Source organism: Choloepus didactylus, chromosome 8, assembly GCF_015220235.1.
Source record: "Choloepus didactylus isolate mChoDid1 chromosome 8, mChoDid1.pri, whole genome shotgun sequence".
In the NCBI taxonomy this organism is placed as follows: Eukaryota; Metazoa; Chordata; class Mammalia; order Pilosa; family Megalonychidae; genus Choloepus; species Choloepus didactylus.
In genome coordinates this window covers 96512283-96536470 of record NC_051314.1, presented here as the reverse complement: position 1 = coordinate 96536470, position 24188 = coordinate 96512283, and the positions used below count along the sequence as shown (strand labels likewise).

At 34.8% G+C, this 24188-nt stretch overlaps 1 protein-coding gene across 1 annotated transcript in view; it reads left to right on the top strand.

Moving 5' to 3' along the window:
• Positions 1–10698: 10698 nt before the first annotated feature.
• LOC119542845 (mucin-19-like) overlaps positions 10699–24188 on the top strand; it is a gene marked incomplete at its 3' end in the record, with an annotated part of 64223 nt that continues 50733 nt past the window's right edge. Inside the window, exons 1-6 of the mRNA XM_037847474.1 lie at positions 10699–10939; positions 14711–14872; positions 15929–16099; positions 17343–17495; positions 17867–18019; positions 21020–21202. Coding sequence (XP_037703402.1) covers positions 10699–10939; positions 14711–14872; positions 15929–16099; positions 17343–17495; positions 17867–18019; positions 21020–21202 — 1063 coding nt within the window. The remainder of the gene's footprint in view (positions 10940–14710; positions 14873–15928; positions 16100–17342; positions 17496–17866; positions 18020–21019; positions 21203–24188) is intronic.

Genomic DNA, 24188 nt, shown 5'->3' with positions numbered 1-24188 from the left:
GATTGGTAGGTTCTAAAACATCGGAAAGTCCACGGAGGATCTAGCTGGACTGAGTAAATCAAATGAATTTGGTGATGAAGCTGTAGGTGGTGATCTTTGAGAAAACAGAATTTATAGAAAGGGAGAGAAAGAAAGGCTGACTGTAGTAGATAAAGGAATATGTCTAACTGAGAAGGTGTTATGAAAATGGAAAGATGGCAAAGACTGAAGAAGAAAGTTGGAAAGAAGGAGCTGATACAGTTACTGTTGGTATAATTGTGTAGGACAAATTATAGAGTGACTTTTAACAATATGGTTTAAGATTGAGCAAAAGAAACCGTTTCAATGATACAAATGGAGAGAGAAGACACAGCCATAATGCCATTGTGAGGAATATGGCTTGCTACAGAGGATGTTCTCAAATTCCTCTCAAAATTTTATTCAAGGAACTTGATAAAACAGCTGTATCAATGCTTCTACAATATCCTGCTTAGAACCTTGATAAAATTTCTTGTTTACTGTCTTATGAAGTTACTATCCAAAAGTCCATTCCAACATTGTCTGTTCCTTTGGCCTAGTATCCCAAGAAATTATTGAGACGTTATTAGAGGTGGAAAATACACTGCAGAAAATTGTTTATCATTTATATTCAATGTTAAATATTTTTATTCATGTTTTGAGTAATTATGTATATTTAAATAATATTTCTTCAGAAATTTCATTATCTCTTTATTATCCTTGGAAGGAAACTTCCTGTGTGACAAAAATTTCCTAATTTTTAGAGATTCAACTTTGAAATATAATTTTCAGATCCTAATAGATGTGAAAGTAGGGAACTTCTTGTTCCACAATCCAAAAAAAAAAATAATACTAGTAATAATGTTTAACATTTTCTGTATTTCCTTCTGGAAAAACTTAATTAAAAACAAACAACTATCTTGCCCATACTGATGCTATTGTTCCCTCAACTGTCGACCTTTTCTCTGACAGTGGATCACTAAGTGTACAGACACTTACGCCACATCCTTTTAAATCATGAAGGAAACATTTGGCTATTGTTCTTTTTGTTGGACATGCTTTTAAGCTGTGTACAGTAGTTATGCAGTATATATTTTAGTATTATTAGCTGATTTTATCCAGTTGATGTACCATTACAAAAGAGTTAAATTGCTAAATTTCCTTGTATACACAAGCTACCTAATGAGAAGTTCCAGAGCAAAATGAGCCTACTTTCTGGGGAAAAAAAATTGTTGTTAAAAACTCAAATTAACATTTGCTAAACTGATAGTATTATCCCCTTTTAAAATATATATACTTTTTCTCTTCTAAGGATACTGATCATGAGACTTTGAAATCTGAGAAGGCAAAAAAAGAATAACCTGTAGTGAAGTCCTAAAAGGAGTGGTTTGAAGAAGACAGAGGAACCAGAATCAAACAAAAGTGATTTGAATTATCAGGTTCTTAATAATCTTCAATAATTCTTTAATAAATCATGGAATTACCAGGTTCTTCATGAATTTTTTAAAAAAAAAACCTCATAGAAAGTTCACAAACATAGAGTATACTGGCATTTGCTTGTAATCTTGATTTTCCGCTTCACTGTTGTTATTATTACAGTGAAATAGTTCTAGGAAAGATTTAAATTCTGGGACTATTTTTCACTGCTAGGCAACTTTGAGCTAGCAAAATCAAACAGCTACTAAAGCATTTTCTCCTTGTGATGATTCACTGGATATGTGCATGTTGTCCATACTGAAATAGTAGTTGTAGAAGTTTCTGATGGTAGCCATCAAAAGTATGGCACTGGCCCTTCCATTTTTCAGGTCCACCTGACTGGTACCAGAACCCTCTAATTGTCAGTCCTCTCTACTTCCTCAACATAGGCCTAACTTTCTCCTCTTGGATCCTAACTTGAACTTCTCCTTCCATCCCAGAATACCTAGATATTCAATTTATGACTAGCACTTTCTATTTAATTATATTTTTGTCCTAAAATGTTTTTTTCTGATGTTCTTTTTTCCATATATCTTCTGTTTTTTTAACATTTCTTTACGGTAAATATATATATCATTGGAGTAATGTGTATCCTTGTGAGTATAAAACTGCTACTATAATCACATGTATTTATATGTTTTAGTCTGTTATATCTATGCTTTTATATGAAAGTTACAGATTTCTCGAAGGAAGTACCTATTAACATTTCAATAATAAAGAGCTCTTTGTTTCAAAGTAGGCCAATGTTTAAAGCACATTTCGTTGTTAAGGAAGAGACAATTACAATATTTAATCACAGTATTTGAGTTTCTTGAGTATTAAGACTTCTGCAATGATTAACAGGGTACAGATAAATGTATATCATCAGCACATTTGGTTTTTAATCCTGGAACTTTTAGTTCCTGGCTTTGCTGTTTGCACAGGGTGGCAAGAAGGCATGGTCTGGATTTGGTGTGAGCTGGACTTGGTCCAAGATAGAAGATGTCACAGAACTAAGACACTAAACTGACCTGAAACGGATCTTTGGCATGCTATGCTATTTACCTATGCTCTTTCATCATGGAGATTACCACACCTAAACTTGATGGGAGACAGTGTATGAAAGGGTATAAAAACTCAAGTAGAGGGTCTTTTCTGGACCTGATTCTCCAGGATGACTGGTCTCTCTCTCTAGGTCCCAAATCCTCACCATGAAGTTGATCTTTTTGTACTTGGTTGTGGCGCTTTGCATCTTATGCGAAGGTAAGGGACTAATTTAACGAATCCTTTCAAATTTGATGGAACCATCATGTATATAATTGCTTAAGTTTTTTAGTATTCTCTGCTTCAAATATTTTCCTCCATGGGAACATGTAAGAAAACTGCTTTTCATCAACTTCTTAGAAATATTGGATATTTCTATAGATATAGAAAGATACATATAGTGCTTTCTGCCTACTCCTTTTTATTACAGTTTATTCTTCTGATGACAATTTTGAACTAATATCCATATTAAGACTGTAAAGGCTCACACTGGTAATGTAGTTTCACAAATAATGAAAGCATCAACAATTGAAGGACTATTTCATCAGCCAAAAAAAAAAAAAAAAAAAAAAAATGCAAAGAAAACAAAGCCCACGAAAAACTCCTAGACAAAAATTTCTTAAACATACAACTTTTCTGGGTAATTCCAGCAGTTAATTAATAAATATATGAAATTAATTGAAAGGTAAGACATCATTAATTAATTCTCCTAAAATTCAAAGTTGAACAAAATGAAAAAATATTTAGAAACAAATGTATCCCCTACCCTTTAGTTCTACTTCCAAAAAGGGCAGAAAAAAATAACATCATCCAAACACAAGGGGAAAAGCCTGCAAAATGGAGGAGATTTGTTCTATATTAAACTTAAAAATCAATTTTCTAAATTTGGGGTTAGGTCACACAGCCCACATTTTGCTTTTCTATGTGAATCCAGAATATAGAGCATGACAATTATTAGTTGTGATTAAGAGAAGATATTTCTGTCCGTAACCCACCTACTTGGGAAATTTGGCAGAACAGTAGAAACTAATCACTTTGGGTAATAACTTTAATAACTTATATAGTACTTTAAAAATATTCATTGCTTCTACTTTGTATAAAGGTATTTATTTCTTAGGTAGAAGAACAAAGACCACATTAATTTTAAAAGCATTTATTAAATGATATCACATCAGCACAAAATATAGTTTTAAATTCTCAGTTTAAGTATATTATTATTGGAAAATGTTTCCAAAGTAAGGTCTTAGATATCCATGGTAATTCTGGGAAATGATCATGAATATTTCAATAGCCTTTCCATATGTTGGTGATTTGTCAACAAAATGCAGAGATCTTATGGTTTTTTTTTTTTTTTTTTTTTTTTTTTTTAATGAGGCTGTGGTGGGAATTAAGAAGCATCTAGAAAGCTGCAGAAATTCCAGATGCCTTAGTCGAAATTAATTTTTTTTTATTTATCAGTGAGGTTCATGTTCTAAAAACAGATCCCTTCATTTTCAGTAGGTTACAGGGCTGGTGAAGGCAGATTTTTCTGGTGGCAGCTATATAACTAATTAGAGGAAAAGTTTATATTGTTTAACCAGCCATAACTATACTGAAAGAAAGAAAGTAGAACAAACACAAAAAACAGTTCCCTAAGTAGAAAAAAACTTTAAAGTAAAAGATGTAGATATTGCAAAAAATAGGTCTATATTATCAATTCTAATTTTTACCAGGCTATTCTATATTCTATTAGCATAACCCATAAAATTGATTGTCTTTTTTTTCCTTATATTTTTGTTCTAATTCACTGCTTATGAACATATAAACCAGTAAATGTTTAGGGGAAATAAAATCAAGTGAAATTTAGGTCAGAAAATATACTTCATAATAACAGCTGTGATAGGTTTTTATAGTATGGAAAAGATTTAAATACTGGCTAATATTACTCTGTGAGTTAAATTTATTTGGCTATATATGTTTCCAAGAATTAGTTGATATTGAAAATTTGATTTTAAGCATGTTGATATTTAAATCTGTATGTTCAAGTTTTATTAAATTTGAAACCCCTCATAGTAAATCTATATTGAAATATTACAGTTACCATATATAAAAGTATTTTGCTTATATTGAACTTTAAAGGAGAATGGAAACAAGAAGAACATTATTTTCATTGTCTTTAAATTATACTATAGAGGAAGTACAAAATGACCTAATTATTACTGCTTTTTTTCCCATTTTTTTTATAGATGGGGAAGCCTTATTTTCCAAACAAAAATCAGGTCAGTATCTTTTAAGAATTAATATTTACTTTGAGATATCAAGGTGTACTCTGAGTCTGCTTTTGGAACACAGAAAATTGACGTATTCTATCACGCTTGATTTTGTGTCTAAACTACCATGACTGCTCATTTATCATCATGATTATTAACTCCTCAAGGACAGGGTTTTGGTCTGTGCTGTTCACGTTGTATCCATAATGCCAAAAACTGTGGCTGCTATGTGGCAGACCCTCCATGTATACTTGTTTTGCATTAATGAAATAATTCATGATCATTGATAAGTGGTTTTCTGCATAAAATAATTTTCTATAGTAAAGTAACCAAATCCTTTGCAAGGTAAACTTTCTGAAATGAACCACAGATACCCTTTCTCCTTACCCAAGGGACAAGCAGATTTAAAAGAATGCTTGAATCTTTTATTGGAGGACATTAAAATGAATGCCAATTATTGTATTATATATAGCATACAGTGATGCCCTCGGGATCCGTTGACGTGTGAAAGACAGTTTGTCCCTACTCTAGAGAAAAGTCTCAGTGTCTGCTTTTGATTTGCCTTTCTATCTCTTCACTTCTGTTCAACAATTAGCTCTATATCCTATCATTGTAATCTGTTTTTAGCACCAGCCCAATTCTTATTTAAGGTTTTCAGTCTACTGGGGTGAAATCACCATCCATCTAAGCACATCAGATTTGTAGCTGGGGTAAGATAGTGCCCTCTGAGTGAGGCCCTGAGGAATTTTTCTGATGGTTAAAGTGAATACATAGTCATGCATGGGTTTTGTGACATCCCTATTTGCTGCCAGAGGATTTGGGGATAGTTAGAATTTTCCATATATTTACCTATGCGGGTGAATTTACTGTAAATTTTTTCTTAGTAACATTGATATGAAGTTTCTCAAAACCATACCTATAAACCATTTCTTCTTAGTCTTTTGGCGAAGTGTGTGTATTGTATGTGTAACTACACACACTTTGGTTTTGATGACAATTTATTAGAACAAAGAAATTCCTTTATCTTTAACTGACTGTGCATTGTCTTAATTTTTGCCCTTATGTTTAGAAAAGGTTGCTGACCATAAATCTTGGATTTTCCAGGACACTTCTAATTTCTAAAAGTTTATCTAGTATTAGACTATGGGTCTTGAACTTTTTATTTGAATAATGTAATCGGTTTTGATTTTGGAAATTTGTGAAGATTATAGATGATAGAGAGTGATAGTAATAATAAACTAATTAGTTAAGCCCCCCAATAAAAAGATTACCAAAAATGTTTTTGAGGTTTCTTGAATATGCAGTCAACATGTAAATTTATGCAAAGATATATCATTGAGAAGTATTTTATTTCACATAGTTTTTGAGAAAATTATTTGGAAGACCAATGTCTCAATGTATTTGATAAAAGTGTTTTTATATCTCTAAATCTAAACTTAATATCAATGATTATGCTTGTATGTAAATTATGTCTTGTTGCACTCTTGTGAGATTTTGACATACACTAGGCTTAACAAGTTTGTATATTTACATGCCATTTATTTTAATATCTAAAAGTAAATTAACTTGATTCACAATAACAAACACTTAAATCATTGGTAGGTTGTATTTACATGTATTTTGGTATCCAGCTGTAAAACAGTAATTGTAGCCATTTGGTTCAAACTAAGAAAATTTTACCTATCCAGCAATTTTGTCACATAAAAATGAAGTTTCACTAAAACTTCTGCATTCTGGAATAAAATAATAATTAGCATTTTGAAGCACCTTTTCAGTCATACACAAATGATTCAATTATACGTAATTTGCTGCGTTCTAATTGTGTATCTAGATCTGGAGGACTGGCCCAAGCCTTTCTCCTGTGTGGGGTTTTCTGGAGGGGTTTAAATACAGGATAGTGAATGGTTAATTACCGAGTTCATGCCGGAGTATTGCATTCAATGAGCATATCTCTGGACCTTCCAAGAATAAAGAAATAGCTCTAATCTAATCAAGTTTCACTTTCTGTTGGCAAATTGTAACATTTAGAGATCTTCCTAATGACAGCAACTCTCCCCTTTTTTTCTTTAGATGGTAAAGTAACTGAAAGCAGATCAGGTAAATCACTTTTGTTTTCTTTCCTTATACTGGTAATACTCAAAAATGATAGGGCAGCAGTGCTTTTCTTTGGAGGGAGGGCAATCTCCCCTGGGAAAAATCCTTAAAACATTAAAAATGAAATGTCCCTTATTATTATAGGCAAACAAAGTTTAGTATGTTTTTGTATAACCAGGGCCGGACATTTTAATATTTAATCAGTATCTATAAAGGTAGTGAAATTTGAAATGGAAAGTTGCTCTAGTTACTTATTTTTCTAAAATTTCTTAAACATATAAATGTATAAATTTAAGGTTTTACTTTCCTATGTTTCTTTACTAATAGAACATGCTTTTGTTTTGTATTCTAGGATTAATTCCTTAGTGATCTAGTTTAATTAAAAAGATCCTAGCCCCAAAAGGTTTAATACAGATTCCTTTGGGTGATTGAATATCACTGAATATTACTCATTTTTTTGTTTCTCTACCTACCAAAATGACATAAGATCCCCAATAGCTCAGCAAGAGTGCTTTGAAGGAATTTTTCTTGATTCTAACAATAGGGCTTTTGTTAATATCAGTATAGAGTCAATTTGCTTCTGGTCTAATATACATAGCAATCAAAATAGCCCAAGATGATTTTTATATGCTTTTCTTATAGAGCATGTTATATCCCTCTCTCTTTCCACAAGATAAATACAATAAAATATAGTAGGAAAATGTTTTATTTGAGGTAAAACATAAACTGAGATTAAGTAGCAGGTCCATTGTCTCATGAAGACACAAAATCACCTGATTATAACTATGGACGAGATTTACTAAGTCCTTTCACAAAGGTACGGCAAGCAAGGGCTTCTCTACTTCCAAATGTACAGAATCTGGTTGTTATTTAGAATAAATAGGGCCATATGAGTCATTAGTGTTCTCCTTGATGCCTCCATTCAAAAAATTAGAGTGGGACATTAGGAGCACTTGGGATTCTATAGTTCTCTGAAATCCTCTAAAATGGTGAGGAATTGAGTTCATTCCTGTGTCTCTCAGGGGATCTTCCAGGTCTGGATATAATTTAGGAGGACTTGAGGGTCTCTAAGGCCAGGGCTGCCCTGGATGAATAAAAATACCAAACAAGCAATTCCCAACCAACAACTGAACCAGCCAACATAAAATTGGACAAATTCCAGGGTAATATTATCCCTACAAATCTTCATTCCTCAATGAGATCGAGATGCAGATATTTGAGAAAAGGATCCACAGGCACTACAGGGATTCATGTTTTTTGATATTCATCAGTTTTACTGATTTCAGATAACATGACTCATTTGTCCCATTACTTTTAAAATCCTCCTCTCCACACAGCTCGCCCCTGTTCACCTCTCTTATCCAGCAGTTTTTCTCCATGGTGTGGGACTGGGAAAGGAGAATGATGTTTGTTTATATTTTCTATTCCATACTATGGTCCAAAGAATAATGTAACCCTCCAAACAATTGTGCAAAACATATGCAGAATATAGTATAACTTTAATATGAAATAAACATAATTTACCTATCTTTGAGCTATGAAGTAGATTAACATATTTTATTTATCTTTATATATTACATAGGCATTTCATCTTTAAGCAAGGTGAAGGCAGTATATATAGTGCTTAAGAGAAAGGGGTTTTGTGGCAGATTTTACTAAACGTGATCTTGGGAAGTTATTTAACCTTCTCTATGCTTCATTTTCCTCATCTGTAAGTGGGGAGTTATAATAGTACCTACTTTATTAGAAAGCTGTGAACATTAAAGAGAAAAGGCATGTAAAGTACTCTCACATGGCTAAGATGGGATCTGAACACAAAACATAGTGACCATTATTGAGTGACCTCAAAGGCAATATGTTTCTGAGCAAGTTTCCTATAATAAAAATAAAAGGGATAAAATATTTAATAAAAAACAAATGTTACACACCAGCTAGAATATTAGAGCTATTCATTCCACTAATTGAACAAATTCGGAGGAAACAATTGTATAAAACGAAGAACTAATATATCTGTGGAATTGACTCAGGAGGAGGGTTGATCAGCACTCATAAGTTAAATAAATGAAATAAAATATTATCTGCATGAGTTTGAGGTGACATTTGGTCATGAAATCAAACTTCTTGAAAGATAGCATCATTCCTGGTTGGATACTTACTATGTGCAAGATACTGTGCTAGGTGCTTTCATCTCATTCAATTCTCATAACCATAATATGAAATAGATATTGTTTTATTCTCTTCCAGTATTTAATCCCCATTTTATAGATAAGGAAACTCTGTTTCAGAAATGTTAAATAATTTATCCAAATACAGGCCAGGGCATAAGTATAAATGCAGGTCTACATAGCCTATTTCTAAATCTTTAGAAGTTAAAATAAAACTAGCAAAATGCTGAATAAAATGTGTTTTTTTCTTAGCTTGACTAGAACACGAAAGACAGAATTTTCATTGGGGTTCGATGCAAGAATGGAGTTGGCTATGCACCAATGTTCCTATCCCCTGCTCTTTTCTTCCCTTGCTTTGTCACACACTGATTTGACATGCCAGCCTGCATGTCTTAGCTCCATTTATCCCTACAGAAAACAGCCAACTCCTGGCCATCTCTCAGCCTAGGAGTCCTCATCCCTGAAATGGGGTATAAACTTGGGAATATAGTCTTGGGAAACACACCCAACAGACCCTGTCTGGGGCTTGAGGCTGCAGGGTCCTAGAGACTTAGAGCATGGTGCAGAATGGGAGTGGCACAGGTTCTGGGTGGGCATGGCCCCTAAACCCCCTGCCTGTATCTTTACCCTTTGAGGAGACCAAGGCCCGAGGAAGGCCAGAGTGGGATAGGACCTGTGTGGCTCAGAGCAGGAACCCCTCTTGCCTACCTCTAGGAGAGGTATTTGTCCAAGGATATTCCTACTGCAAACTGGAAGCCCAAATGTGTTCAATTCAAAAGTCCATACTCCTTCCACCATGAAACGTTACCTTGCTTCCTTCTGCTTTGCCACAAAACTAAGATGTTTAGATATTAAGGTGCAGATCCAAAACTACATGAGGGAAGAAGGATAGTGGGAGAAAAGGTAAAAAAAGAAAGGAGAAAGAATACATAGGAAAGAAGAATAGGTAGAGGAAAACAAGAGAGAGAGGGGAAATGCTGGCTATGGAGAGGAGTAGTGTCTGCAGTAGTGCTTTGAGGGTTACTTAATAACATAATATAAATTGGCTATACTTGGTTTAAAAACTTGTATTCCTCCTCAACCAAATGCCTATAAGTGAATATTATAATTTCATAATATCATAAATGTTAGGAGTCTCTCCTTCATAACAGACTAATTCTGTTTTAACTATTGTCAAAATCACATTAACATTTTATTTCTGTATACCGTTGACTTCAGCAAAATATAAATCTATTTGCCAGAAACATGGAAAATGGCTAAAAATTCCAAGAGTAGTCTTCAAATTTTATTTCAAATCATGCATTTCATTTTGTTGACTCTTTGGAGACCAAAATGTTTGCCTTTCAGAATTTTACAAGTGTTAGAATTATTAAGAAGTTATTACATCTAAAGTACTTTAATCTTATTAGAGAGATTTAAAAATATATAAATGGTATGGCAAAAAGCAGAATATACCTCATGTAGTACAGTATGTATTAACTTAAGAAGTGATATTGTTGATTGCATTATTAAATAAATAATTAATTTAGTGCCTTCTATGGTGCAAACACTGTTCTAGACGTCTGGGATACCTCAAGGAATAAAACAGGCAAAAAACAACAAGAAGCAGACAATAAAACAAATCTTGAGCTTAAGGAGCTTAAAATAAAGAGGGAAATGGGGCTCAAGATGGTAGAGTGAGATGCTTCAAGACTATGCCCCCACAGACGTTTTGGACAACAAGCAAGAACCGACAGAAACATCTTTCTCAGAGCTCCAGAAAACAGACAAAGAACTGTAATAAAAGGGCATTTGCTGAATCAAGAAAAAGGCTATTTAAACTACTGGGATCTCCTGGTGCCCTGGCTGGCCCTAACCCCAGCCCCTTACCAACTTGGCATGTAGCAGGCTATTCTCCCCATCTACAACCCTGGTCCTGGCTCCAGAGGGAGCAGAGTAATCCTGATACACATATGTCTGGAACAATCTCTCTGGTGGTGGTCTGAGGACTAGCCATCTTAGAATTTGCCCTGCATGTAGAAAGCTACTCACACAGTTCTCCTAAAGAATGCTGTCAAGAGAGCAATCAAGTTGTGCTGCCTGGGGCAAGGGGTTGCTGATTGTAAGACATACAGTGGAGTGTCCAGGACCGTGAGAAAACTGTTTCCTAGGGAAGACAGAACATTTGTATCCATGTAAGTGGGGAAGTTCCTAGGGCCACTCCCACATGCCCAATACTCAGACAAGATACAAGTGCAGAAGGGATCAGGGAGGCCACTTCACTCTGCCCTAGAGTACTTCTCTAAACTCATTATATGGATGTATGCATATGCCCGGAAGGAGAATGGAGAACATTCACATAAGTCAATCTCCAAAGACTGGGAAAGGTGCTTTCTTTTTTTCCCTTCCTTCCTTCCTTCCTTCCTTCCTTCCTTTCTTTCTTTCTTTCTTTCTTTCTTCTTTTCCTTACTTCCTTTTTCTCTCTCTCTCTCATTATCTGCTGGTATTTATGGAATATTCTTTCTTAACGTCAGGTGAATATAAACTTAAGGAACAGATGCCTCAAAGTCTAACACATTAAAATATCAAAATGTCCATGTTTCAACAAAGGATTACAAAACATACAAAGAAACAGGAAGTGATGGTCAAGGCAAAGGACAAGATTAAAGCATTAGAAACCATTAAAGAGAAGGACCAGACCTGGGACATACCAGAAGAAAAAGACCCCCCCCCTCCCAGGGTGCAGTATTTATTAATTAACAAAAATTAAGAAGATCAATATGAAAATTCACAGGATATGACAAATTTATAACCTTAATGTGCTATTTTTTTCCATGCATGCTTTATTTTTTTACTCATCTAACCATACACTGGATAAAGGGGTGTCAGTCACAAGGTTTGTATAATCATATAGTCATAATGTAAAAGCTATATAGTTAGACAATCATTTTCAAAGATTAAGGCTACTGGGTTACAGTTCAACCAATTTCAGATATTTCCTTCTGGCTATTCTAAAACACTGGAAACTAAAAAGAAATACTTATCCAGAAAAAGACTTTTAAAAAATGGTCCTAAATATGTTCAAAGAGCTAAAGGAAAACAAGAACAAAGAACTAAAGGAAATGAGTAAAATAATAGATGAATATAAAGAGAATATCAGTAGAGAGATGGAAATTATGAAAAGAAACCAAGCAGAGCTGAAGACCACAGTAACAGAAATAAAAAATTCCCTAGAAGGATTCAACAGCAGATTGGAGTGGGCCAAAGAAAGAATCAATGAACTTGGAGATAAGATAATTGAAATAATTCAGTCTGGGGGGCAGAAAAATGAAAGAATAAAGAAAACTGAGCAGAACTGAGGAACCTGTTATGCATTTGCCTTTTAGATCCTGTAGGAAGTAAAAAGTATATATGTATGTGCGGGGGGGGGGAGAAGATACTGTAAAGCTAACCAATATATGCATTGTGGGAGTCCCAGAAAGAGAGGAAAAAGAGAAAGGAGCAGAGAGATATTCAAAGAAATAATGGCTGAAAACTTCCCAAATTTAATGAAAGACATGAATATACATAACTAAGTTGGTCAATGAACTCCAAACAGGATAAACCCAAATAGACCCATAGTATGCCATGTTATAATCAAACCATTGACTGTCAGAGGTAAAGAGAGAATTCTAAAAATCACAACAGAGAAGCAACATATCACATAAAAGGAAGTCTTAATTAGATTAAAGGCTAGTTTTTCATAGGACATCACGGAGACAAGAAGACAGTACTGTAACATATTTAAAATATTGCAAGTAAAAATTTGCTATCCCAGAATTCTTTATCCTATGAATTATTTTTCAAAAATGAGGGAAAGTTTAAGATAGTCCCAGATAAACAAAAGCTGAGAGAGCTCATCACCACTAGCCTGGCCCTAACGGGAGATACTAAAGAGTGTTTTGAAGGTCAAAAGGAAAGGGTGATAGACAATAGGTCAAAGCCACATCAAGAAATAAAGATCTCCAGTGAGGGAAATGACATGGGTAAATATAAATGCCAGTACTATTGTATTTTTGGTTTTAGCTCCACTTTTTACTTCCTACAGGATCTAAAAGGCAAACACATAAAATATAATGAGAAATCACTGGGTTTTGGACTCATAATGTCTGAGCATGTAATTTATAACAAGGACTATATAAAGAAGGTGAGATGGAAGGGTATAGCACATAGTTTGTATATACTATTGAAGTTAAGTTGGTACCAAAGCAAACAAATGTTATAGATTTAGGATGTTAAATTTAAGCCCCACAGTATCCACAAGGCAAATATTGGAGAATATGCAAGCTCATAGAGACGGAAATTAGAGCACAGGTTGCCAGGGGTAGGGGACAAAACTAATGGGTAGTTGATGCATAACGGGTATAGGGTTTCTGTTTGGAGAGATGGGAAAGTTTTAGTATTGGAAGTTGTTGAGGGTACTGCAATATTGTGAATGTGATCAATGCCTTTGAATGGTCCTACTTTGGATTTTTGAGATGGGAAAGTTTATGGTGTGTGTGTGTGTGTGTGTGTGTGTGTGTGTGTGTGTGTATTACACACAATTTAAAAAAAAAAGAGCAACTAAAGAGACAGTGACAATTAAAGACAATACATGATCCTGGATGGGATCTACCAAAAGAGGAGAAATGGCCCAAAGGGACATTATTGGGTTGTATGAAAAGTCAGAATATAGACTGTGAACATTATATCAGTGTTAAATTTCTAGAACTTGATAACTGCACTTACGGTGGTTATGGCAATGAATGTCCTTGTTCTTAGGAAATGTACATGGCAGTAATAAGTATTCAAGGAGGATGATGTATATGACAAGTGTTCAGAAAATGGATTGATTAATGAGATAGCTAGATAGATTGACAGAGAGATGGATGGATAGATATATAGAATGATATGTCAAATGTGGTACAATGTTGAAATTGGTGGATCTGAGTATCTGGTACAGAGGGGCCTGTGGGAGTTCTGTTTATATTATTTTTGCAATTGTCCTGTTGGTTTGGAAGCGTTTCAGAATAAAAAGTTAAAAAAAATCTGGTAGAGGGAGACAGTCAACAAACAATAAATTTTATAAGCACTGAATGTGTAATATTAGGAAGTGATAAAATCTACAGAATAAAATAGAGTAATATAATGATAACTGGGCAATTGGGAGCATTAGGGTGAGGACGGGGTTCCAATTTTAAATAGGATAGATAGGCCTTGTTGAGATGATATTTAAGCTAAAACAAAGCTAAAATATTTAAGCTAAGGAGGTGAATCGTAAAATTGATTCATGAATAAATGTTTTCATTTATCTTCATTGAGAAAGACAGAAAAAAGAATCAGATATGTTATCTTAATTTTTTTCAGCTATAAGGTACAGTAGCCAAGGACAGTATTTGTTCAACATGGTGGAATTCTTTTTATGGGGAAAGGAGAAACACTGGAATGTGGAACTTAGTATAGGAGAAGGAAGCCGACAGGGAAGTGTCTGCCTCATCCATAAAAAGAGTTTCTAGTATGCATCATTTAATAAATCTTCACAGTGCTATTCTACTCTCTTTCTTGAGGTCTAAGAACCATGATGAAAAGAGATAGAAGTGGTGATTAAGTCAATCAGTAACGTATGTTGTTCCAAGATTTTTGTAGTGTTAACAAACTAAGTTCTGTGTTATATTGCTTTCAAATAAAATCTTCTGTTATACACATTAGGTGACTTTTTGGTCAGTAGTCCATCCTTTGGTGACTTAAACAGAAGAAAGAAATCTCTCAGTTCACTCCTTGACAATGGATTTAGTGCTCCAGGAGAGAATGAATACAAGCTGAGAGAACGGCGAGATACTGATAGTTTAGAGTTGGAACACAACGAAGAAGGTACATTAGAGATGTGATGCTCACCTAGGAAGCAAGTGCTTTTTTTTCATTTGAGATAGTCTGATAATCTTTGTTTTATTTACAGTAAGTGACCTTAATAGTAACTGTGGAGAATGAAAACACACTAATTCTAGTGGCAATGAGAGTAATGAATTCTGTCTTTAGAGAACCTTTCAAAGATGTTTACATTAAATTTATTTTTTTCTTGATAATTTTAATTTTCTCTTATTATTTTCTACCTGGTATTATTTTTATAACATTAAAATGCTTCCTTGACCCAAATTTAGTATAGGAATCTCCAAGTCATGTTTCTTTCTCCAATCACAATTCATTTTATATACCAGGACTCTTTCTTTAAGTTGCCTACTCATTTTACTGAATAATATAATAAAGCAGAAATTCTGAATAGTTTGTGCCAAGCACCTTTGCTTTGTTTTTTAGAAATATTAAATTTCTTTAGATGAGGAAAGACCTCTCTATTTCAACACATTTCTCCCCACTGGTCAATTCATACTTTTATTTTACTTGCCTGGTTCCTGAAATATCTATAGTTTGTGCCTTTGCAAAAAAGGGAAAGAAGGAGGTCTAGTGAGGAAAATAACATCAATATTTTATATTAAAATTTAATATTTGAGTCCATATGATGATAAATGAAATGGAAAAATTTTTGAAAATTTTGAAAAAAATTTTGTAGGAATGAGGTTCAAATATTTTCAGGAAGGGCACAATATTTCTCTGTCCATCCAGCCACCTGTTTTTTGCTTGACAAGTTCAATATGACTAATGAATTAAGGGAGATATAGTTGCTCTTGTTTATAATACCAAGGTGTTTTCATGTGTTCTGTAGAATACAGTGAAACTTTATCTTAAATGGCCCTGGAATTCTCTCAACCCTCACAATAAATTGGTTGTCATACACATCCCTGGGGATATATATGGTAGGATCTATCCAAAATTATGTTGTAGACCTAGTTCTAACAATGTACATAGATTAATTTCTTGCATAGTATGAGTACGCAACTTTTCTCTGATAATGATTATCTATTTGTGTGGTAGAAGAACATTCAGAAGGTGGTCTTCAAAATGGTGTCTCTGGTGGTACAGAATTTGACAGCACTGCTTCAAATCAAAATGAATTTGGTAGTAGTTCATCTGGCCAAAATGAATTTGTTGAAGAAGCAGTAAATAATGGAATAACTGGCTCTGCTCCTGCTGACAGGGAAACAGGTATTCTAAGTTGTTTCTTAGTTTCTGGTTTTGGCAGAAGAATTAATTAATTAGGAAAGCATGGATTAGTGTTGTTGTTTTTAACCAATATGGATTTAGTGTTAGAGGAACTCATGGGAAAGGTTTGTAAACTCTATGGGTAGCTTTTAAAGGATCTGTGTTATCTTCAACAGAAATCAGCAATTTAATTATTTTAGTGAAGAGGCAATTAGATTTAAGATTTTATGAAAGACCTTGGACATGGAAGGAAGAGACGTAACTTCTAACACCAGTCTTTCTCACTAAACGGCTTTGAGAAAGTCATTTAAACTCTCTTGTTCTCAAGTTTTGACATACGAGACAGAAAAATTGGGGGATCGTATATCTGAGAGACTTTCATGTTGCTGACTTTTGGTGCTCTGTAATTCATATTTGAACTAGCTTTCTTGAAAAAGAATTCCAGAAATAATGATTTTTTTAAAATGGGTGAATAGAATTTTATACTCAGCAATTAAAGCCAGTGAAAAAAGAGAAAGTCAGTAAAGTACAGTAACTCTAGATATTTTTGTGTCAGAGTGTCTTACCCTAAAAGATATGGAAATTGGTAGAAACAGGAAGAATAGCAGTGACTGCATTGGAGGTGAATCCATGGACATTGGTTTCCGTGTCAATGATTCAGGAATTCTGATCGAGACTCTATTAAAAAAAAAAATCCCATTCTTTGTTTATTGCTTGTGATAACATTTTAATTTTAAATTAAGTGAAAGACTTTTCGTTTGATACTGAACTTGGTAGTGAAAAGAAGGTTGATTTTGGAACTGGTTTGTGGTAATTCTCGCTCAAGTGGAGTTGTCATCTGGAGTCTTGAACAAAAGGCTTTAGTTTTTGAAAATGAAATAGGGAGTATTGGAAAATCAGGATCCAGTGATTTACATAATATTTATGTTTTGTGCATAAAAACTAAAGACTCAAGATTTTATTTTTCCTCAATCAATTTATTACATTTTTTCCTCTTTTAGCAGAAAAGACATGATCTCTTGATTTCTTTATCAGGAAAAGGAGGGTGAAGCTGAATTTGGTCTTGGATGTTCTGGATCAAATAAATTTGGTGATAATGGCTGTAGTTGAAATGGTGGAATAAATGATATTAAAGCATCTAGTCCCAATGTTTTACGGGTTGATATTTAATTTCTGTGGATATAAGAATACTGAAATATTGTATTATTGAAGTATGTTCTGATGACAATTATTTTGCATTCTGTAGGTGGTACCACTATAAGAACCAGTGATAATGCTTTAGGTGACTTATCTGGAAATTGGGGATTTGGTTTTGGGAGTGCTGGCCAAAGAGGATTTGGAAGCAGTGGATCTGGTTGGAGTGGTATGAGCAGCAGTGGACTTGATGCCAGTGGCTCAGGTAGTCTAATCTTGGGCTCTGCTCTGGTGATATCCAAATGATTTCTCCTTTCTTCAATCAATTGATAACATTTTATTCCTTAGCAAAAAGACTTGATCTTTTGGTCTTGGATGAGAGCAAAAGGCGGGTGAAGCTGAAGTTGATTTTGGAGGTTCTAGTTCAAATAAATTTGGTGATAATGGCCATGGTGTTAATGGAATAAAATATATTAAAAGTTATTTTAATAAAATATCCAATAAAATTCAATAAAAAATATAAAAGATATTTAGTTCAAGTGGTTAGGCATTATTTTTAATTTCTGTGGATAAAATAGTTCTGATTCATAAATTTGTTGAAGTATGTTCTGATGGTTATTATTTTGCATTCTGTAGGTGATCTCAGTCAAAGAACTGGCAGTAGTACTTTAGGTGACAAATCTGGAAATTGGGGATTTGGTTTTGGGAAAATTGGTCAAAAGGGTTTTGGAAGCAGTGTTTCTGGTTGGAGTGATATAAACAGCAATGGACTTGATGCCAGTGGCTCAGGTAGTCTAATCTTACGCTCTGCTTTGGCTAAATCTAATTTAATTTCAGCCTTTACTCAATATTTTAACAGTTTACTTCTCTGTTGATAGAAAAGACCTGTTCTTTTGGTTTTGGATCATGACAAAAGGATAGAGGAGTAAAATTTGGCTTTAGATATTCTGGGCAAAATAATTTGGTTACAATGACTTTGGTGCAAATGGAATAAATGATACCAGAAAATTTTGTCCCAGTGTTTTAGGTATTGATATTTAATTTCTGTGCATAAAAAGTTGTATCATAAAATTTATTGAAGAGTGTTGGGATGACATTCATTTGACAGTATCCTTGTAATACTAATGGAAGAAATGGGGATGAACTTGTTGGCAGTAATTTGAGCATTTGGGATTTGTCTTGGGGCATTCAGTGAAAAGGAATTTGGAGGCAGTGGACCTGTGAGAGTGAAATGGGCAGCAACCTATCTGCTGGGTCTGAATCCATGGCTCTCAGTTCTGATGCCTGTACGTAACACAGGCATTCTACCAGCATGGACATTTTAGGTGAAATTGAATTGATTTCAAAATTACATTCTTTCTTTATATCCTTCAGCTCTTTTGCTATATCTTCCTTCATTTCATCAAATTTATTTAGCATTAGTTGCCTCCACTCCTGTGTCTCAGCTGAGCTATTAGTTTGTTCCTTTGGCTGGTCCATGTTTTCGTGTTTCCTGGTATGGCTTGTTATCTTAAGTTGTCTAGGCATCAGATTTTCTTGATTAGTTTATTTTGGAGCTTGTTTTCTGTCTTTTACCTAGTGGTTTTCTTGTTGGTTGGTTTTGTTCTCTGGCCTCTGTTATTCAGTTCAACTTATTCTAGATCTCTAACTTAGGTTCTATTTATTTGATCAGAATTTTTCCCCTCTTGTTTTTTCTGTTTCTTGCTCTGCCTCTATGTAACCTTTTTGTGAGTGGGTCTCCTCAGATATGGTCGACCCTAGTCAGATTTTCCCAGTCTAGTGAGGCCCAGGTCTCATTGGGAGGGTATGGAGTTTTCCTGAGAATGAGACCTTCCTATGAGGCCTTTAGAATTGGTGCTTTTCCTCTCCTGTCCAGCAGGTGGCGCTTGCCAGCCCACAGCTCCCCCACCAGTGTAAGGAGGTATGGAGACTTTAATATTCCTGGTGACTCTGATCCTGTCAGGGGCGTGGCTGACTGAAGCTGGAATCTGAATTCCAGCCCCTGGGGTCTGAATTCCCAGAAGGAGGACTGCCAGTTGAGCTGGACCTTCCTCCACTCTCCCAATCCTCAGAACTCCAGTTGTCTCTCAGGGGCACTATTCCCTTCTCCCCTCTCCTCTTTGGGGCCTCTCCAGGTAGATTCCTTGGTCAGCCTGAGTTGCCAATTAAAGACGGGGGGTGGAGGCCTTCAGTAGTGAATACGGAACTCAAAGACACTGTGGATACTCTGTCTCCCCCAAGCCCAGCCTAGTCCCTCAACCTGGGCTTTCCGATAGAAAATAACCACATATATTACTTTTAGATTAAAAAAAAGGAGAAAAAAAATCAAGAAAAAGAAAAAAGAAAAAAAAAAAAAAAAAAGAGTCTCTTTTAAAAGTCTTTCCCCAGCCTGGAAGTTTTGTCAGTGTCAGAATAGAGCATTTAAAGATATGCTTTGGGCTATTGTCTGATAATTACTCTCCAACCGCTTCAGTTCCACCCCTGCCGGGGGCTATTGAAATGCAAAAAGATAAGGGATCAGTGAGAAGCCAGAAGGGACAAAATGTAGGGGGAAAAAAAAATGGCTTTTTTGGAGTCTGGGAATGGGTGCCCGCTTTTACGTGCCCCCACTTCTTGGAGCCCAGCCCTTCTTTAGCACCCCATCTCCCAAAGTTAGTTAATTAATTTGTTAATTAATTCTGCAGTTGAGGCTGGGTTGAGCCTCCCTTCTTGCCCTCAGCAGATTGCTGTTTTTTGTCCCCCCCCCCCCCTTTCAGGGAGCCAGCAGCAAGACAGTCTGTGAGGTCTGGGTGGGGAGGGGCGCCAGACCCCTGGTCCGGGGAGCTTACAATGTTTGCTGCGATCTCAGCTTTTCCTCCAATTCCAAACTTGTGTCCAATGTGTGACTGGTTACTGGAGACCCCGAAAACACTGTTTCATATAGTTCTTGCTCTAGGGGAGAGACGAAATTCTGCTCCTCACCACTCCGCCATCTTCGCATTCTTTCTTTTAATAACATTTTTATTTTTCATTAGCTGGACACACGTCTATAAATTTTGGACTTGGAGAAAGGAAGGGTGGAAATCAATTTGATACTGGAAATTCTTATTCAAAATCAATTTGGTGGCAGTGGTCTTAGCGCAAATTAAATAAACAGTACTAGAGAATCTAGTCCCAGTGGTTTAGGTGTTAATGTGTTATTCTTGTTCATAAAAAAGTTTTGAATCATAAAATTCAGAAGTATGTGGTGATAATAAGTGTTTAATGTTCTGCTTGAAGTAGTAGTGCAAGAAATGGGGATGAACTTGTTGGCAGTAATTTGGAAATTTGGGATTTTGTCTTGGGGCTTTCGGTGAAAAGGAATTTGGAGGCAGTGGATCTGTGAGAGTGAAATGGGCAGCGGCCCATCTGCTGGGCCTGAATCCAGCGGTCTCAATGTCTGATGCCTGTAGGTAACTCAGGCATTCTACTAGCCTGGACTCTTTAGGTAAAATTGAAATGATTTCAACATTTCATCCTTTCTTTTAAGAACATTTTTACGTTTTCATTAGATAGACACTCTGGTTCTTTAAATTTTGGACTCAGAGTAAGGAAGGGTGAAACTCAATTTGTTGTTGGAAATTAGGGTTCAAATAGATTTGGTGGCAATGGCCTTAGTGGTAAAGACCTTGGTGGAAATCGAGTTCCTGGTTCTGGAGGCTCTACCTCCAGTGCTCTAGGTAGTGCTAGTTCATTTCTATGCATAGAACAATTTTGAGTCATGGCATGCATAGAAAGTAATTCTTGTGATCATTATTTTGTTTTCAACAGATGGCTCTAGTGCAAGAAATATGGCTGAATATTCTGGTTGTGTTTCTGAAAATTCAGGATTCAATTTGGAGTCATTTGATCAAAAGGGTTTTGGAGTCATTGGAACTGGTTGGAATCGAAAAACCAAAGTTGAATCTTCTGGGGCTGAATACTTGAGTCCTGGATCTGATGTCAGTGGCTCAGGTATCCCACCCTGGAATTTGTTCCCAAGTGATCCAAATTAATTTCTTTCTTCTTCGTTTCCTTTACTCACAATTTGCTTTTCCATTAGGAGGAATCACTTGGTCTTCTGGTTCTGGAAGTGGTGGAGGAAGGGAGGGTATAGCTGGCTGTGCGGTGCTTCTGCACTAAATGAATTTGGTGAAACTGACCTTAGTGGTACAGGTATCTTTGATAATGGAAAGGATGTTATCAAATCTGTTCCCATGTTTTAGCGTTAAGATTTATTTCTGATTAGAAAGTCAAGATTCCAAAATATATTTTTAAAAAACAATGAAATTATGAATGAAATATTATTAATAATAATTTAAAAAGCAAGTCAGAATCCTAAGCTTTGAAATGTATTTAGATATGATCAGGCAGAAGTCATAATATTGTTTTGGAATAGGATGTAGAACTGATTTTGTGGCTGTGAAATATTGATGTGAAATTCTTGTCATTGCCTTTATCCTAAAATTAGAAAGTTGAATAGGTAGTTAGGTCAGTTGACTAGGTGGTTAGAGTGGCAGCCGAGTTGTTAGGCTGGAGCTTTTTGTCCTATATCTGGACTTGGTGGCTGGGATTTTTCTGCAGGTTCATTCCTGAGTAGAGTACACTGTTCCATTTTTAAAAAACAATCTTATCATCAAATTTAATATTTCCATTTAATGCAAACAGTGGATTGAGTAGTCTGGGAATTTGTGGTACATAATTGTTAAGATAATATTTGTTACTGATATCTTTTGTGAGATCTGTTTTGATGCTGGTAGCAGTGTTGGAAAGCTTGGATGCCCCAAAACTATGGACCCACTTCTAATGATATGGGTATCCTGAGAAATGTTCAGAATTAATATTTAGAATTCAAATTTAGGATTAATATATTTCTTTTTCTTTGGTAAAATCTAATTAGCAAGAGATACAGTATAGTGTGATGGTGCTTAATGGAGGACTGACCATCAGTGAACCTATTCAAAAAAGACTTGTTCATATTGAAATACTAATTTGAAATGAGGTAGTTCTTCATCTTTAGTTATCTTTTTTGATATCAGCACTTTAATGGAACTAGGAAATTTGGAATCATTTAGCAATTGTTGCCATTGATTTTGTTTAAGTGCAATTGGTATATATGGTTTAAAAAATACTAAATTCCTGTACCCAGATCTGTTGCCATTAGCTCAGCTATTCACATTTAGATTTTGTTACTGAAAAATTTATTAAAAATTAATTGCTTGTGATGAATGCACAATTATGTGATGATACTGTGAGCCATTGATTATATACTATTGATGGATCGATTGTATGGTGTGTGTATATAGCTCAATAAAATTGCATTTAAAAAATTAATTGTTTTTTATCTGTTGTGGAGTGAACAATTTGGTTAAGAATTTGAGATTTTTCTGTTATCTGGAAGTCAGGTACTCACTGCTTTGATTTTCCACATTAAGAGCACTTTTGTCAATTAGTGCTCTTTTGGTATACCTATTGGCAGTAAATATAGTGGCTTTGAAATAGGAGGTTCTGGATCTTTTGACTTTAGCAAAGATGTTAGTTCACCTAGGTTAGTGGTTTTCCTGCTTCCAGTTTCTGTGAATGCAGAATCCTTTATTCAATTGGCATCTTGAAATTGTACCTAGAATTCCCAAATGTAAAACAGATCAAACCAGGAGCAAGTTTGTTTGAAGCTAGGATAGGAGGCGTGGAGCCCTGTCTACTTAAACCCTTTATCTTTTCCTGGACAAGTTTTAAGTCAGTTGATCTGTAACTAATTTGGTGCCAATTCATCTAGGGACAACACATTTAACATAGTTCCTTGGGCTGGTTGTTGGGTTGATAACACTTTTTTTTCCTATGCTGCTTCACACGGTCCAAAGTTTGTTAGCATTAGACTGCTGAACTTGGATTCATGGTTTATCCATCAGATTTTAATTTTTATTCATGTTTTACCAAGGAAAATATTATACAAAAAGCATCCTAATCGTTTTTGTATTGTAATAGGTATCACAAGCTCATCTGACTACAGTGTGTCTGGATCACTGAATACTCCAGGTAGTTTGATTTATGATTGCTTGTGTATTTAAAAAGTTATTCATATATATATGTTTCTGTGTATATATATACATCTATAAAATATATATACACATGCATAAACTTATATAATTTTGAAATGTTCTGGTGATGATTGATATACTAGGATTTGATATTATTACATGTGTTTCACAAATTGAGCTTATAAGTGCCTCTTCTCTGTGAGTACTAGATTTACATGACTGATTAGGTATTTGAAACAATTCCATGAGTAGGAAAATTTAAATTATATTTTAAAATGACTTTGAATAAACATACTGTAGGTTCTCCTTTATTGTTTTTAGATATATTATTTTTAAATGACCTTATAGATAAATTGGGAATTCCACCTTCTTCCACTCTACCAGAGAAGACAACCTCTAGTAAGACAGGTAGCCTCAAGAAAGATAATAATCACATTGTAAAAAATATGTTAAAGTTCTGTTGAAATGTTCACCTTTGTCGTTGTTCTGTCCTGCTTGCTTTTATGCCTTGCCCTAAGAGTTCATGAAAATTTACTTGGTTAAATAAACAGATCAGGGCATCAGAAAGAAAATGATCATGGGAGACTTAAAATTTCAAGGTATACAGATTTTTCCCTTTGGTCCAGAGAATTGAATTTCTCTCATGTATAGATAATTGAATTATTAGTTCTAGTTAATAGACTGATTTAATGAAATGTACCTTAGATCTATTTGAGTAATGGCTTCTAATAGAAAAATGGGCTAGGAAAATTTTATTTTTGAAGTTGAAAAAATAGTTCTGTAAGGGATGCTGCATATGTTAGTAATTTTACTTGACTCCAAGTGAATAGACTCTTAATGATTTCTGGACATACTGTGGCTGATTGTTCTCAGAAAAAATATGGGCCTCAGAGATAATTATATATATGAGCTTGGCAAATCCT